Source organism: Peromyscus californicus, unplaced genomic scaffold (genome assembly GCF_007827085.1).
Source record: "Peromyscus californicus insignis strain IS unplaced genomic scaffold, ASM782708v3 Scaffold_20__1_contigs__length_68692818, whole genome shotgun sequence".
NCBI lineage: Eukaryota > Metazoa > Chordata > Mammalia > Rodentia > Cricetidae > Peromyscus > Peromyscus californicus.
In genome coordinates, this window is record NW_026294503.1 from 62,862,048 (window position 1) to 62,877,795 (window position 15,748).

Consider the following 15,748-nt stretch of genomic DNA (forward strand, 5'->3'; position numbering starts at 1 on the left):
TACCTTCACAAGGCCATGTCCCAGACCCCCCGACAGAACTCCTGGGGGAACAGCACACGTGACTGTCCCGTGCACTTCTGCTTGTTGGAGGGTTTGGTTTTTCAGCATCTCTTGGTATATAGTGTCCCCGAACACACAATACAGTACTGCCCCTCAGCCCCTCCCCCACTAGTCACTATCCTCTACAGCCAAGACGATGTGCCTGTCTCCAGGCCTGAGGTCACGGTTCAGTTCTTGATCCTGTGCCTATTACCCAGGCTCACTTTTTCCTCGCCATCCCACAAGTCTGCTCAACTCAGCATCCATCCTTCTCAACCCTTCCTTGGACAAAAGCCAGACTCTGACAGATCCTGACATGCACATTTTGGGAAGCCTGGACAATAGAGACACCCAGTTCTGAACCTGTGTTGGTGGGTTGGTTGGAATACACACGCTTTAGAAAGATGTCAGATCTTACTCAGCCTCAGTCTGTCTTCTGTCTACTGTAGATGGGCCCCAGGAGTGGGACTATAAACTGTACCCCAGGTTGACAGGAGGGTGTCGTATTTTTAATGTGACTGTGACTCTCAGTTCCACCTATGCCTATCCCTCCCAATCCATACAGCTGTCTTCCTTGCCTGCCGAAGTAGGGAAGACAGTCACAGTACTGCAGTAGGCATTTGGCCAACTGAAGTACTGCTTTACACCCGTGTGGCAGTTCTAAATGCTCTTTGGCATTCTGTAAAGGCTGAGAAATAACAGTAAACACCAAGTGCTGCTGTGTTAGGCGTTCTACATGTTACCAGTGAATCCCCAAAAGAGCGTTATGAGGGGGAGTCCTGACAACCCTCTCCAGAGATGAGGACAGTGTCTCGGAGTGACTAAGTATTGTCTCCTAGGTTTTAGAGCTTAACAAAACTGGGAGTCAAACTGTTCTTTAAAAAATGTTTTTAGCCAAATGTGGTGGTGCACGCCTTTGATCCCAGCACTCGGAAGGTGGAAAAAAAAAAAGAATACTGATGCTTAGTCCCATTCTGAATTAATTCAGTCTTGGTGGGTGGAGTTTGGCTTTAGCATTTCATTTCCCTATATGGCCTTTAATTATTGTTAGGTTTGAGACCTCCTGCCTATAGTACTGGATCTTGTTCCCGGCTATACCTTCAAAGCCTCTAAGAGCACAGCCCTTCCTCAGAAATTCTAAGCAGTATGGGTGAAATCTTGGCCTTGGTGTTTTTAAAGCTTTCTTAGAGCCTTAATGTGTAGCATTTTTCTTTTTGTAAAATTTATTTTATGAGTGTGTTTGCCTACATGAGTCTTAAGTGTACCATTTGCATGTAGGATCCTATAGAGATCAGCTCTCCCTGGAACTGGAGTTACAGATGGTTGTGAGCCACCATGTGGATGTTGGAAGCTGAGCCATCTCGCTAGTCTTTTTTAGCGGTGCTGGTCATTGAACCTAGGGCTTTGAGCATGCTGGTCACGTGCTGTTACCACTGAGTTATACCCTGCAGCTAAGGTTAAGAAATTTCAAATCTGGGGTCAGGGGTATGACTGAAGCAGAAGTTTTTAAACACTATGCCTGGCTTTCCTGCTCACCATGCCCAGAATTACTTGCTGAGAGGAGACAGAAGGGTACGCTGAAGAGCCAAGCAACCCCTTATAAATGGGCAGCAGAGGAAGCAGAGAAAAGTCGAGACAGTGGAAGCTGCCAAATTTGCTTTCAGAATTGTTTATTTATTCTTTTTTCAGTGGGCAAACCCAGCAACAGTGAAGGACAAAAGCAGGCAGGCTTTTTCAGTTAGCTGCGCCAGACGGCCCTATTCATTTGCGTGTAGTTCCAATCACTTTTTAAAAAGTGCTTTCCAAACTTGCATACAGATAACTTAAGGTCAGTACCAACTTCATCTAGTTTAAGAACACGAAAAGGAAGAATACTGTTCACTGAAACAGGTCCTTTTGGGTAGGCAGGCCAATTCCAAAGAAACCCTTTTATATTCTGTTCCCAGCTCCACTTTCCCTACCGTTTTCTACGGCTCAATAAAAAGCAAAGGTTCCAAGAGGGTAGAAAAAAACCACCTTCAAACTCCTAGGGAGTGAAGCTCTCCGAGAAGGCAGTGCCCTCACCCTGCCTTGCTAGAGCAACACCTCTTCTAAGGTGCAGGAAACTCCTGCTCAGCCCACTAGTGCAGAGGAGTTTCAGGGAGAGAACCACATTAGGAGAATGGCCCCGCAATCTCAGGACTGCTGAGACTCAGTATCTCTTCTTGTGGGGAGCAGCAAGATATTTCTGTGAAATCACACTACAGAAAAAGGCAAAGAAGTCAGTCATCTGTTTGGTGAGGAGAAAGGAGCCAGTCCCTTCTGAATGCCCAGTACTGAGTCTACCCCCAGCTGAAGTTCAAGCATTCATCCTTGGAACATAATTCTTATTCATTGCAATTGTGATTTGTCTTAAACTTCAGATTAACTAAACATTTTTAGGAGAAACTTCTGCTAAACCATGACCCCAAAGGAAAAACCATATACTCTGAGTACTTTACATCTTCCTAGGGAAATTTAGTTACACTGTTGGCTCTCAAGTGTCCTACGGGGGGGGGGGGGGGGGGGGACCTCTTTTGTAGGGTTCACTATCAAAAGGCAACTAAGCAATAAAACAGCAAACGGAAGTGCAGAAAGTTTCTTATTTGGGTTTGGTTGCTCGGTATGGAGAGGGGAGATGGTACACACATTACTGTTGTGATGTGCTGCCTCAAAAATCTATAAACCACACAATAGAAACAAGTTCTTTTCTGTGTTCCATGACAAAGAGACAGTATTGCAAAGAAAACCTCACCCGGAGTTGTCTGCATGATGGCGGACATGTCTCCTCCAGGCTATTCTAAGAGTAACAGGTATTCCTTCAAAGAAGCTGGCAGTGGAAGACCCTTCACCGCATCGGGCAGGTACTGGAGACCCAGGCTATGGCGTACAGCATAGCGGGCGAGTGTCTTAAGAGTCCCTGGTGCTGAGCACAACACAGTCAGTTTTTCACATAGCTGCTGGTCTTTGGTCACTTCTCTTGGCATGGTGCCATTTTTCCTCAATTCAAAGTGTCCAACAGCTCTATGGAGGAGCTCAAAGCAGGAGTCTTCTTTCTTTGTTCCAAGTCCTCTAACCAGCAGAGCCACCAGGCGGGAGATGGGTGTCTGGCCTTTTAAGTTGATGACTCTGACCTCAGCACCATAGTCAAGAAGGATGCTGACACTCTCAAGATTTCCCTTCATGGCAGCCCAGCTGAGCGGTGTATCATTGTTGTAATCCAGGGCATTGACGGATGCCCCACTCTCTAGGAGAGCCCGCACACACTCAGCGTTGTTTTTAAAGGCTGCCCAGTGAAGCGGGGTGTCTCTGTTGCCATCCAGTGCATTGGGGTTTGCACCATATTCCAACAGGACCTCCACACAAGCCTCATCTTTCTCTGCAGCATAGTGGAGGGCTGTCCGGTTGTAGCCATCCAGGGCATTGACCTACAGAAAGGAAGGAAGGGGTTTACAGTGGGCAACGATGCCTGCGTGGATTTGCCCACTCCCTTCGTCATGCAGTGCTCTCAACAATGAGGCAATGTGCAATTCCCCAGAAGTCCTGGTGATCCAGATGAGATGACACAGATAAGGAACTATCATCCCACCAGGCTGGCAGGACTGCCGTGTCCACTTCTCTACACTAGAGTCTGCCACACAGTGGGGACTGAAGAGGGAAAAGATGAAGTCCAAGTCTCTAATACCGCTCTGAGAGAAATTCTCCACTATTTACTCTGACACTTTCTATATCCTGTGATTAGTGAAAACCAGAAAGAAAAACAATGAAGTAAAAACTCTGTCCTTTTCGCTTTGTTGTGTTCTTTAGTCCCACAGAGATCTCAGATGAACTCACGTGGAGGAAAAGCACAAACTTCCTGTGCTGAAACGGCAGGTGCCTCACTGAACCAATCCTCACCTCAAACTCCCGATCCACAGATCTCCTCCGCACCATACGGTGCACTGGAGCCAAAGCACACCGCTTACCGGAGCTTTCCTCTGCCAAGCCTCACTTTCCCTTTGGTCACGGGGGTTAATCCCTCAGGGTCACTTCATTACAAAAAGGTCTAACCACAGGGCTACAGACTAACTAGTGCTGCAGAGAGCAGCATGCACGTACGGAGACGTTACGGTGGGACTTGCTGCTTCTGCCTCCTGTCCAGCGTGTTTGGGACTGCACGCCGGTGGGCTCGATGGCTTGTCTGATTCAAATTAGCACTCAGCATACACCATCTTCAGGACTGCTCACAACAAACAGAGCTGCCAGATCAATTTGTCATGTACGTACTTAGCAACTGCTATAAGCCAGAAATGCAAACACTTTATAACCTTACGGCATACCCTTTTTATAGATGGGGAAACTGAGGCAAAGGCAGGGTTTAAGGAATCTGTTCAAGGTCATACAACCGAAGGCACTTGGGCTGGAAGTAGAATCCATGAAATTGGTTCCAAAGACCTTTTGGCTAGTCAGCTTCTGAGTCTTGTTATATATCCAAGCTGGCTTCCAACTTACAGTCCTTTTGACTCACCCCTCCCAGTGCTAGGATTACAGGTGAACACATACCATCATGCCTGGCTCAGAGTCTGTTCTTTCAATCATTCTTTATATTATGCTGCTTCATGCCAATACCAAGAGCCTACTTCCAAAAATTTTATTTTTATCTTAAGAAGCAATTACAAAGAAGACAATAATCTCCAGAATTTCACATGTCTAAGAATATCTTACATGGCTTAGAATTAGTTGGAGTTGAGAAGCCTCCAGACTTATCGTGACTGTATAGTCCGCAGAAGAGGAGTCAATGGAAATATGAACAAACCCCAGGAGGTAGGCAGGGAAGGAAAGAGAAGTAAAACTCCTTCTTGGAGCCATGCACAGCTTAAGTGAATTTTTTTAAAAAAGGCAAAGGGATAAAATCCTTAGAATGATCTTATGGATGTATGATTATACCTGGCTTTAGTAACATATGCCGATGTCACCATGAGTTGCAAAGTAAGCTGGAAGGTGCGAAGGGAAATTCTAGGAAACATGAAGGTCAAGTGTTTTTTGTTTTGTTTTTTTTCTGTTTTGTTGTTGTTGTTTTTGGTTTTTCGAGACAGGGTTTCTCTGTGTAGCTTTGAGCCTTTCCTGGAACTCACTCTGTAGACCATGCTGGCCTTGAACTCACAGAGATCCACCTGCTTCTGCCTCCCGGTGCTGGCATTAAAGGCGTGTGCCACCACCGCCCAGTCGAGTTTTTATGACTCACTAACGTGGAAGTGTTGGGAACGTCACTCACCTCCGCCCCCTTTTCCAGCAGTAACTCCACGCAGTCGGCATCCGACACCATGCAGGCACAGTGCAGGGGCTTCAGTGTACCGTGGGTGCAGTTCACATCTGCTCCCTGTGGAAAGGAGTTCAGAAGCCACAGAAGGGACTTGATGGGGGGAACTCCTAAGCCTCAATATACAAGAACTCCAAGTACCAATTATTTCTAGTAATGAATTCCAGTACTCAAACCAAGGGAATATTGAAGAGGAAAAAAAGGAAGTCATTTCTCCAGATGAAGCTATTAAATTTTTCCACAACACAGCCTGCCAAAATGCCTCCCCTCCCTCCTTCCCCACCCCGACACCTCTGATGACATGGCCTTATGTGCAAAAGCTGTGGGAAAGCTGGCCCAGCCTCCCACTTTCTATGGCCACTGTGCTCTGCAAGTTATGAAAATGAGTCTCAGACTGAGGCCAGAACTATTAGGCTCTTTTTACAATTCAACAAATGACGCTAACCATAAGGCTGTCTTAATGGTGTGTTGACAAACTCTTCAAGGTGGCCTGAGTCTCAGCATTACTCCTAATCTGGCTCAAAGTGTGCCATTCCCACCAGCAGCAGAGCTGGAATGAGAACAGACAAGTTTCCACGGCCGAGACTTCCCACCCCACCGCGTTGAGAATGAGCTATGGCATTCCTTCCTTCCACCTGTGTGCAGCTGACCCAAAGAGAAGGTCCGCAAGTTGTTTTAAACCATGTAGTGTAGAGTAACCACATGGTCACATTTTCCAAAACATTACTCTGTAACTTCTCCTCTTCAAAGGAGGGAGGGTACCAACGCTTTCCAGGGTACTAGTCACGTGACAGGGTTACTGCAGCAGTGCTTGGAGATCAGAGAAAGTGTTTCCTTCCTTTTAAAGGAAGTGAGACTTATTTTTAATTATGCGCGTGCGTGCGTGCGTGCGTGCGTGCGTGCGTGTGCGTGTGTCCTTGCATGAGTTTCTCCACACAAGTGCATGTGTCTACAGAGGTCAGAAGAGGCATCAGAGCCCCGGTAGAGTCAGTTCCAGGTGGCTGTGAGCTGCCTGATGTGGGGGCACACTCTCCATCACTGAGTCACTCTCAGGTCTTTAATTTTCTTCATCGGTAATTACTACACACTTCAGGGGACACGGTCTGCTGTGGAACTCAAACTAGTAGCTGTTGTAACCAAGCAGGAAAGTGAAATCTCTCCCTGCAATCACCATCGCCCAGGTCTGAAGGAAACCTCCAAGGATTTGAAACCTGCCCCCCACTTTGCTTGCCTCCTAAACCCTCCATAACACATGGACGGAAGACTCTGAGCTGATTGACTTTCACATATGTGCATGCTCCATATCCTGTCAGGTTAAAAAACAAAACCAAAAACATGCAAGTAAGGTTATCTAGACTATATTTTATGAAGAAAAACATCAAGGACATAAAGGCAGATGAAACAAAAGTTAGGGAGCACATATTTTAATGATCATGCTAACACTGATGAGCATGGAGTGTGTGCTCAAATCAAGGTTGCAGCTCAAACACCTATGGGAGTTTAGCAGGGATTCTCACACTTCCCCTTTCAAAGGTCTGCTCTATCAAGAATGGGCCACTCACCCCTCTGATGAGGTCCTCTACGTTGTCATGTGGGAAGGAGCGGATGGCAGCGATTGTTCGGATCAGGCGTTCTGAGAGGGAGTATTTGCTCTGAATGCTCTGCATAATATACCACATACTGGAACTCATCAAGGCTCAGAGTATGTTCACATGCTCCAGACTGCCTGAAACAAAGAAGTTTTAGGCATATACAATATCACTGAGTATACCTGTCCTCAGGGTTAAGCATTTTCTGAGGGTTTTTCCACTATAAAAAGTTGTCAAGGAGCTCAGTGATTAATCAATGCCACCTCCTGTAATAGTAAGGCAGATTACAATAGCTGCTAAGATGTTAACTAAACCTGGATACTCTCTGATGCCTAGGACAAGATCTCCCTAAGAGGTCTGGTACTAAGATCCCCAGGGGGTGCCACATGGTCTACATGGCTAGCAAGGAGTAAGAGTTGAAGGCTGAAACAGGAAGCACTCTTTTCCAACTCTGAATTTTTGTTTTTATTATCGGTATCACCTCCAGGTTCCTCACAATATAGCCGTGCACACATTGTTGTTTTTCCATCTGAATTAAAATCAACCGGCCAGATAGGACACTGTCTTCTACTGTCCTATTCAGTAAAGCCAACCACCACCTCCCGTAAGATGTAGACATTTAACACATATTGGTTGCTTGACAGGCTGTGGAGATGCTCTCAGTGCCTGTGAGAAGAGGGAGGCTATGGAACAAACATAACTTGATGGAAGTCATCTCTGAAATATTTTCAAATATTCAGTAGCAAAAAAACAAGAAATAAGTTAACATTCTAAATTAAGGAAGAGCCGGGCGGTGGTGGCGCACGCCTTTAATCCCAGCACTCGGGAGGCAGAGCCAGGTGGATCTCTGTGAGTTCGAGGCCAGCCTGGTCTCCAAAGCGAGTACCAGGAAAGGCGCAAAGCTACACAGAGAAACCCTGTCTCGAAAAACCAAAAAAAAAAAAAAAAAAAAAAAAAAAAAATTAAGGAAGAAAGTGAGTGTATAACCACTCTGGAATCAACCTAAAAAGTTCATACCAATAAAATATGCTTTTGGTTACTGGAAATAAACAGATCTAAAATAAAAGCATTTTAGTAATTGACTAGTCAATACACCTGAGAAATATATTTGTGCAAATGTGTTGAAACCACATTATGGCAGAGAATTCTAGGATGAAAAGAGAAAATAATTCAACATACTTAGATTTATAATAAAAGCTTTAACAATATAAGATGTGTTAAATGATACATCTTAAAATGACAGCCAACAAAGTGACATGTTTTTTATGAAAAAAGCACCTATCAAAAACTGGAGAAAAAGTTGGCAGTGGTGGAGCACGCCTCTAATCCCAGGTGGAGGCAGGTGGATCTCTGAATTCCAGGCCAGCCTGGTCAACAGAGGGAGTTCCTGGACAGCCAGGGCTACACAGAGAATCCATCTCAAACAAAACAAAACAAAATAAACAAAAAACCCGGAGGAAAAATATAATAAGCAGCTCCAATTCTTTGGTGTATTTGCTTAGGAATCTGTGTTTTTATGAAATATCAACCCCTCAAGAGTTAAGGTAATGGGAGGCTTTTAAAGTAACACCTGGTACATGAAGGTCCTCAATACACATTTGTTAAATACTTGACTTGGCTTCACACCATCCAGCACCCAGGATCCACGCACCAAACCTCTGGGTCAGCAAAGTTGCTGTCAAGGTGTGACCCGGAAGCAAAAGCTTTTTTACTTTGGAACCTAACCGTCTTTGTCATTACACATGCAATTACTAATAACATGACTATGAAAAAAATGTGTTCAGTAATTCTGTAATACAGATTTGTTTTTGTGATGGGGTATCCCTTTATACATTGTATAATATAGTATAAACTCTACTAGTTTCTGCTAACCAGTAGCCATTTCTATCTATCTCAAGGTGTACAAGGCTGTGGGTCCCGCCTGGTGGTAGAGTGGCTGCTCCTTGGAATTTGGCAAATCCTTTTTTCAACTCCTAGCACTCAAAATAAACTCACTTTCTCTCCTCAAAATAAACTAACTCACTCCCTCACCCCCACCCCCCACCCCTCCACACCCATCAGATCATCAACATCTGTATCTTACACTTTGTAGCAAAGGGAACAAAAGCAGGGGGTGGAGTGGGGGGGGAGTGGGGGGACGTGCTGCAAAGGTAGGTTTGTCCGGGGGTTCCAACACTGATGTGGACAGAGGGGACAAAACCCAGGCTATCTAAAGGGGAAGGCATGGACTGGTGTGGTTGTTAAGTTTCTGGTGCATAGTTAAGTAGACGACAATAAACCCTGCACTCATTTTACGAATGTTCCTGGATCCCTGGTTCCTGGAACCCTAATCGAGCACGGCTGGCAGGTGTTCACCTCCTGCTACCGTGAAGCTCCAGGTGAAAACAGTGTGACAGCACTCGCAATCAGGACGAGTCAAGATCATCTAAGTCTCCACGCCCCTTAGTTTCCTCAGCTGGTGCTCACCCGCCCCATGCCCGGTGCTCTTTCCCTATGGCATGCACAGCAAACACCTTCATTTAAAAAAAAAAAAAAAAGCAACGCAGAACGACACTCAGCAGACACAACAGCTCCTGCTCTGGGCAGGCCTGGGCCTCGCCGCCACGGGGACCATCGACCCGGACGGGGGACACCCAACCCCATGACACCTGCTGCTGGAGGCTCGCGGCCGCTGGGCCTGGCGGAGCCCAGGGGCCGGGACAAGGGCATGACATGCCAGGACTGCGGTGTCCCTTGCGGCGGAGGCCCCAGGAGCTCGCAGCAATCCCGGGGAGCCTCAGCCTGCACCCCGGGGCGCTGACACCGACTTGTCCCCGCCCCCACCACCCGCAAAGGCCGGGAAGGGAGGCCCGCAGCCCTGGCAGGTGGCTAGGGACGTTCCTGGCTGCGGAGCTCCCGGCTGGGGACCCGGCTTCACACCGTCCCACACCCGCGGCCGCACTCACCGAACCGTGGGCAGAGCTCGGTCCGGGAAGCCGCTGTCAAGCCGTGACCCGGAAGCAGAAGCGGCCCGCGGCAGCCCTATGTTTTCAGCGCAAGACGGACCGAGGTGCCTAGGCGCCTGCGCGCTGGCCAAGGCGAGAGAGCCGAGCGCGCCTGCGCGGACTCTCGCCGCCGAAGGTGCTTAGATTTTTTTCCTGGGGACTCGGGAATCAGTTGCTTTTTTCCTGTGCTGCCTAAAAGCAGTGGGTGTAGGCGCGGTCTCTAACTCGCCCCCAGCCTTGGTTGCGTCTGTGTAGACCAGGCCAATGTAGGACCGTCCCACCGTCGGCCACCCTGTGTCTACATCCAAACCACGGTCCTGGACACCTCATCCTCACACTACTCTGCTGCCTAGCACCATCCATTTCAAAGTAGAGTACAAGCTTCACATACCTGACCTAGTGAGGGGCTGGTGACTGCCTCTCTACTCTTGATCTGATTAACCCAGGGTACTTGAACCACGGCTCTCTCTCTTGAGAATTCACACACAACAAAAGCAGGTTTCCACCTGGGCCCGGCAGAGAGGATGGGGTCAGAGGATCCAGCAAGACAAAGTACTATAACCTGGAGGGTGGCGTCCACCTCTCTTCGGAGGTTCTGGGCCCTGACAGCTCTGGTTCAATGCCATGCACCAAGCAAAACCATAGGAGAACAAGGCTAGGGTTTTGGTTCTGAGAGTGATTTATTATTTCCCTCAGTTTCTCTGAGTATTAACTTTCTCGATGTTGGCTGTAATGATACTTAAAAATCCTTCTAGTTTTAGAAATTTCTTTTTTATGTAATTCCAGAGCAAAAGGACTTGCTTCCAAAATGCTTACCCCATTGCCCAAATTAGAATAAGTATATGGCTATCATGATGCTACCGTACTACAAAGTGGAGCCCGCGAGCATTTCATTACAAAATTGCAAAGTCTATAGTATCTGTTCCACTTTTGCTTCTGCTGGTGCCTCCTTTCTAAAGGAAGATATAGACAACGGCGATTCTCAATTTTAAATTTTAATATCATTGTAGTTGGTTGTTTTGCTCTTTTGGGGGGCCTGCCACCCAGCTCCCAAATAAATCACACATGGAAGCTTATTCTTAATTTTAAATGCCCGGCCTTAGCTTGGCTTGTTGCTAGCCAGCTTTTCTTAAACTAGCCTGTCAACCTTTTGCCTCTGGGCTTTTACCTTTTTCTATTTCTGTATATCTTTCTTTCTTTCTTTCTTTTTAAGATTGGACTGTAGGCAAGCCTAAATTTTCTTTTCTCCTCCTCCTCCTCCTCCTCCTTTTTTAAAAGTGATTTATTTATTATATATACAGTGTTCTGCATGTATGCCTGCACGACAGAAGAGGGCACCAGATCTTATTACAGATGGTTGTGAACCTCCATGTGGTTGCTGGGAATTGAACTCAGGACCTCTGGAAGAGCAGCCTGTGCTCTTAACCTCTGAGCCATCTCTCCAGCCCCATATATCTTTCTTTCTTACTCCATTGCTGGTTGTGTAGCTGGGTGGCTAACCCCTTGTGTCCTCCTCCTTCTCTCGCTCGCTCTCCTTTTCCTCCCAGATTTCTCCTTCTATTTATTCTCTCTGCCTGCCAGCCCCACCTACCCTTTCTTGCTATTGGCCATTCAGCTCTTAATTAGACCATCAGGTGTTTTAGACAGGCACAGTAACACAACTTCATAGAATTAAACAATGCAGCATAAAAGAATGCAACACATCTTTTCATTATTAAACAAATGTCCACAGCATAAACAAACGTAGCACATCTTAAAATAATATTCTACAACATATTATAGGGAAAGGGGGCTGGCTAAAGAAACCCAGCCTTACACTAGAGCCCAGAACCAGTGAAAGAAACACATCCAAGATCTGGGATCTGAGCCAGAGAAAGAAACACTTCATCCCCAAACCCAAAAACAAAGAAACACCCTGACTCTGAAACCAGTGCCAAAGAAACACACTTTGTCCCTAGAATCAGAGCCAGGGAAAGAAATATGTCCTGGCCTTAGTATTAGAACCAAAAAGCTCAGAAAGGCCAGTGAAAGAAAAACAGTTTGGCTCTGAAATCAGGGCCATCTCTGCCCCTAACCCACAAAACTAACCAATCCCTGAGCAGAAAAAAAAACTAACCAATCCCTGGACAAAAAATCTTCTCCCTGGAGAAACTCCACCCCCAAGAGATCCTATATAAACCACCCTGCCTGTTCAGTTGTGAGATGTTCTTTCCCACCCTGGTAGAGGTAGCTACTCTCCTGGACTCCTCCTTCCCAAATAAATCTCTTTCTCAAGAGTCTTGGGTGTGAAGATCTTCATTTGCCAGCGCAGAGAAGAACCTTGCTAAGACATCCCTTAGTGGACTGAGCAGAAAAAACCTTGCAGAGACATTCCCTTAGGAGGACTGAGCAAGGCTGAGCTGAACAGAAGAACCTTGCTGAGACATCCCTTAGGGGACTGAGCAAGATGGAGCAGAAAAGTATCAACTTTTTTGCTGGAGCTGGAGGAGATTGCTACATTTCTGCAGGGGCTTCCCCTTTAGCAGAGTGAAGCAGAAGAAGCAACATCCTGGGCCAGAGAGAAGAAGCAGAGCTCTGCTGGGAAGCACCCTCGAGTGGAGGCTGAGCAAGGCTCAGCTGTAGCAACTCTCTAGGAGAGGAGCAGGATTGCTGTATCCTGCGGTGAGACCATCCTCCACTGCACCCCAACTCTAGGTATAGCCTGACTCCTGAACAGTCAGGATACCTTTTCCTCCAGAGCTGAGTTGTCCTAGCAGCTCAAGGTATCTGGGCTATCTTCCCCTCCAGAGCTGAGTTGTCTCATTACAGCTCCAGCTGCCGGAGCTGTCCTAGCAGCTCAAGGTGTCGCCTGACTCCCTGAACAGTCAGAATATCTTTCCCCCAGAGTTGCAACACTTACCTACACATATTACTTTTGTTATAAAAGTATTCAAACATACAGGAAAAACTAGAAAGAATAGTAAAATGAAATCTTTATAACCATCACTCATTTGTAAAACATTGTCTGTCTGTCACATTTAAAATCTAATTTTGTAGCCAGGTGGTGGTGGCACACACCTTTAATCCCAGCACTCGGGAGGCAGAGCCAGGTGGATCTCCGTGAGTTTGAGGCCAGCCTGGTCTACAAAGTGAGATCCAGGACAGGCACCAAAACATCACAGAGAAACCCTGTCTTGAAAAAACAAACAAACAAACAAACAAACAAACAAACAAACAAATCTAATTTTGTTTTTCTCTTGTTCTTTTTTCAAGATTTAGCTTGTTATTGGTTTTCTTTTTTTTTTTCCAGACAAACTACTCAAAAATGTATGTAATTCCTGCTGCTTTGGGGGATTTTTTTTTGTGTGAATTTCTCAATTATTTGTCTTGATGGTATCCCCCCACCCAATTCATTTCCCAAATCTACTGACCGATAAATACTAAAGACTATAAGTTATGAGGAAAAATTGGTATTTTATAAATGTAGGAATGATTGCATTTTGCCAGTAGGTGATGAAATCAACTACCCATACAGGTTGTTTTGAAGTGTCTTGGAGACCTGCATCCCAACAAAAGTAAGTTTTAGATTTGCCCATTACAGAACATTTACTGACCTCTTCTTACAGGCTCAGTTTTTCAGGGAGCAGAGATGAAGTGTGGCTCCTTTTGATTAAGGATTGGAAGGTAAACTTGATCATTGTGATTACAGTTAAGGACCATCACATCGACAAAGTCAATGTTGAAGAATCATTCTACGCCAAAAGGAAACCAAGGGAGTATAGGAAGGGGAGAGACCTATGACAAGTTTTATAGGGAAAAATTTGTGCTGTTGAGTCTCCTCTGTCCACCCACCCAAATGCTTCTTTCTCCTCAAGCATAAAAATGAACTTCTTTGGCACTGGAAAGTCAAGAACTACATCAGCATTTTTGCCTGATGTAAGTAAAAGAAGCTGCAGAGATGGATTTATCAATATGTTCTTGCACCAAATGTGGGCCACAAAGAAGACGGAAAATACGGAGTTGCCTACTGTCTAAAGGGTGGTCTAGAGGCATGGAGGAACCAGATGGCCTGAAGTTAGAAACAGATAAAGGAATCCTAAAATACATAGTTGGTTGTAGGCCACCACTTCCATGTCTTTCTAGGCCAAATGCATTTACTTAAGAGGGCTCTGATGATAGGAATCTCCAAAGAACTGTCAAACACTTCCTTTAGGAAAAAAAAATCAGCTTCTGCCATCTATTAGATGCGGTGCTGACCTTTTAAAGAGCAGCCCCTGGACTCCGGTGTCCTGCCTCCTCCCACTTTTACACAAGCAGATAGAATAGCATTGGCCAATGGGGAGGGGAGCTTTGGTGGTTTGTGAGGAGCAAGAGGTAGAAGGTCCAGAAGAAAGCTGAAGGCTGGCAGCCACCAGTTGTGGGCCCTACCTGGGGGAATGGAGAGAGCAGTCTTGGACTGACAATACCTTAGAATGAATTTGAGAATCTGATTAACGTTTTGGACGGGAAACCTAATTACTAAGTAAATTCATCTAGACCACCGTCTTTTTTTAATTTCAAGGGACTGTTCTGTAAAAGACTATCAATTAGCAAAGAATGAACCAAAAAGTAAAGTTTCCATCCAGGAACAAAGGAAGATAGCAACCTAACCCCCACCCCTAGGTAAAATATTTGAAAAAATGGTAAGAGCCTAAAGAACAAAGATGTGATTTGATCGCACCCATGACTTGTGCATTCCACATCTGAATTTCATCCATAGCTTCTTACTATGTACATAGTTATTTCTGTTCTTTGTAGCTTGAATAGAAGTGATCCATGGGTTTCTGGTTTGGGTTTTTTTGTGTGTGCTGTTTCCCATAAGACCATAGGTCATTTCCCACTCACTATGTTCCTTCCAATTCTGCCCTCAAGAAGGGCCCAGTAGGTAGTGTTAACTGGCAGACAGTCTAACTAGTGTTTCTATTTTCAGAGCTGGGCGTAAACTTGAGCTGGAAACTTGATAATGCTGTTATGGCTGTATCCACTGCTGCTAGCAGCAATCAACATGGATTAGTATCCAGACCATGTAGGGGCCACGGGGGTGAACCAGGTGACAGATCTGACGTCCTGCCTTTTAAGCCATGTGAGTAATTCCTGTTAGGAGTGAACCATCCTTCTTCTCTTATTGGCTCCAAATATTTTCCTGGTTTTAAGTAGATCTTTTGGAGTGACAGGAAGCTGCAGGAGAGGAATTCTGCCTTGCTAGCTCCTAAGTGGTGACAGAGAGCTTTTCACGACAGCTTTCTGGGCTCTGGCCAAACTCATCAAATATGCTCCTGCCTCAGACCCCCTTCTTCAGGGCCACATGTCTAATGTTGATGGCATGTCCTTCCTAGAGAAAGGTGTCTTAAACGTAGGAAGAGGCTTTTCCCAAATACTCTTATCACCAAAAGAATAAAAGCCGAAGGGAAATTCGAGATTCTCTTAAACTTGAAGGAGAGAAGGGATGGGTCCAAAGTGATAGGATAGAGTAAAAAATTAGGATCTACAGTGTAATCCACTATCTATCTAGTTGGGAAAAAATAACTTATCCCCACTAACACAATAGTAAATTTTACCTTTCTCTGAACTTATATAGTGTTTAGGGTTGTCACTTAATGTAATTCTTTATATTTAGAAACAGTATAACACCATGTAAGCACAGTAGGAACCAATATTCCAATTCTGAGCAAGTTGCATTCCATATCTCAGCCTCAGTTTGCTGACCCGAGACCAGAGAGCCTCTAATCCAAGGGTTAAGTTCACAAAACCTAGACCATATTTTTGAAGAGCAGTTTTATATGCTACATAAAGCATTAAGG

General features: G+C 45.6%; 1 protein-coding gene across 2 annotated transcripts; it reads right to left on the reverse strand.

Annotated features, from left to right (window-relative positions):
- Nucleotides 1-2,642: 2,642 nt before the first annotated feature.
- On the reverse strand, nucleotides 2,643-10,022 carry Asb8 (ankyrin repeat and SOCS box containing 8). Of its 2 annotated transcripts, none has more exons than XM_052748823.1 (4): nucleotides 9,891-10,022; nucleotides 6,919-7,078; nucleotides 5,312-5,416; nucleotides 2,643-3,485 (listed from the first exon to the last, which is right to left on the reverse strand). In XM_052748823.1, exons 2-4 carry the CDS (start codon nucleotides 7,045-7,047, stop codon nucleotides 2,853-2,855), a joined length of 867 nt encoding a protein of 288 aa, XP_052604783.1. In that variant the 5' UTR covers nucleotides 7,048-7,078; nucleotides 9,891-10,022; the 3' UTR covers nucleotides 2,643-2,852. The 2 variants fall into 2 exon arrangements, with proteins under 2 accessions (XP_052604783.1, XP_052604782.1); XM_052748822.1 differs by having other exon boundaries at nucleotides 6,919-7,082.
- Nucleotides 10,023-15,748: the final 5,726 nt, after the last annotated feature.

Coding starts and splice junctions, on each gene's coding strand:
- Asb8 (XM_052748823.1), bottom strand. CDS start 7,047: ATGAGTTCCAGTATGTGGTATATTATGCAGAGCATTCAGAGCAAATAC. Junction 5,417..6,918: donor TAGAGGACCTCATCAGAGGG/GTGAGTGGCCCA, acceptor TCCTTTCCACAG/GGAGCAGATGTGAACTGCAC. Junction 3,486..5,311: donor TGCTGGAAAAGGGGGCGGAG/GTGAGTGACGTT, acceptor TCCTTTCTGTAG/GTCAATGCCCTGGATGGCTA.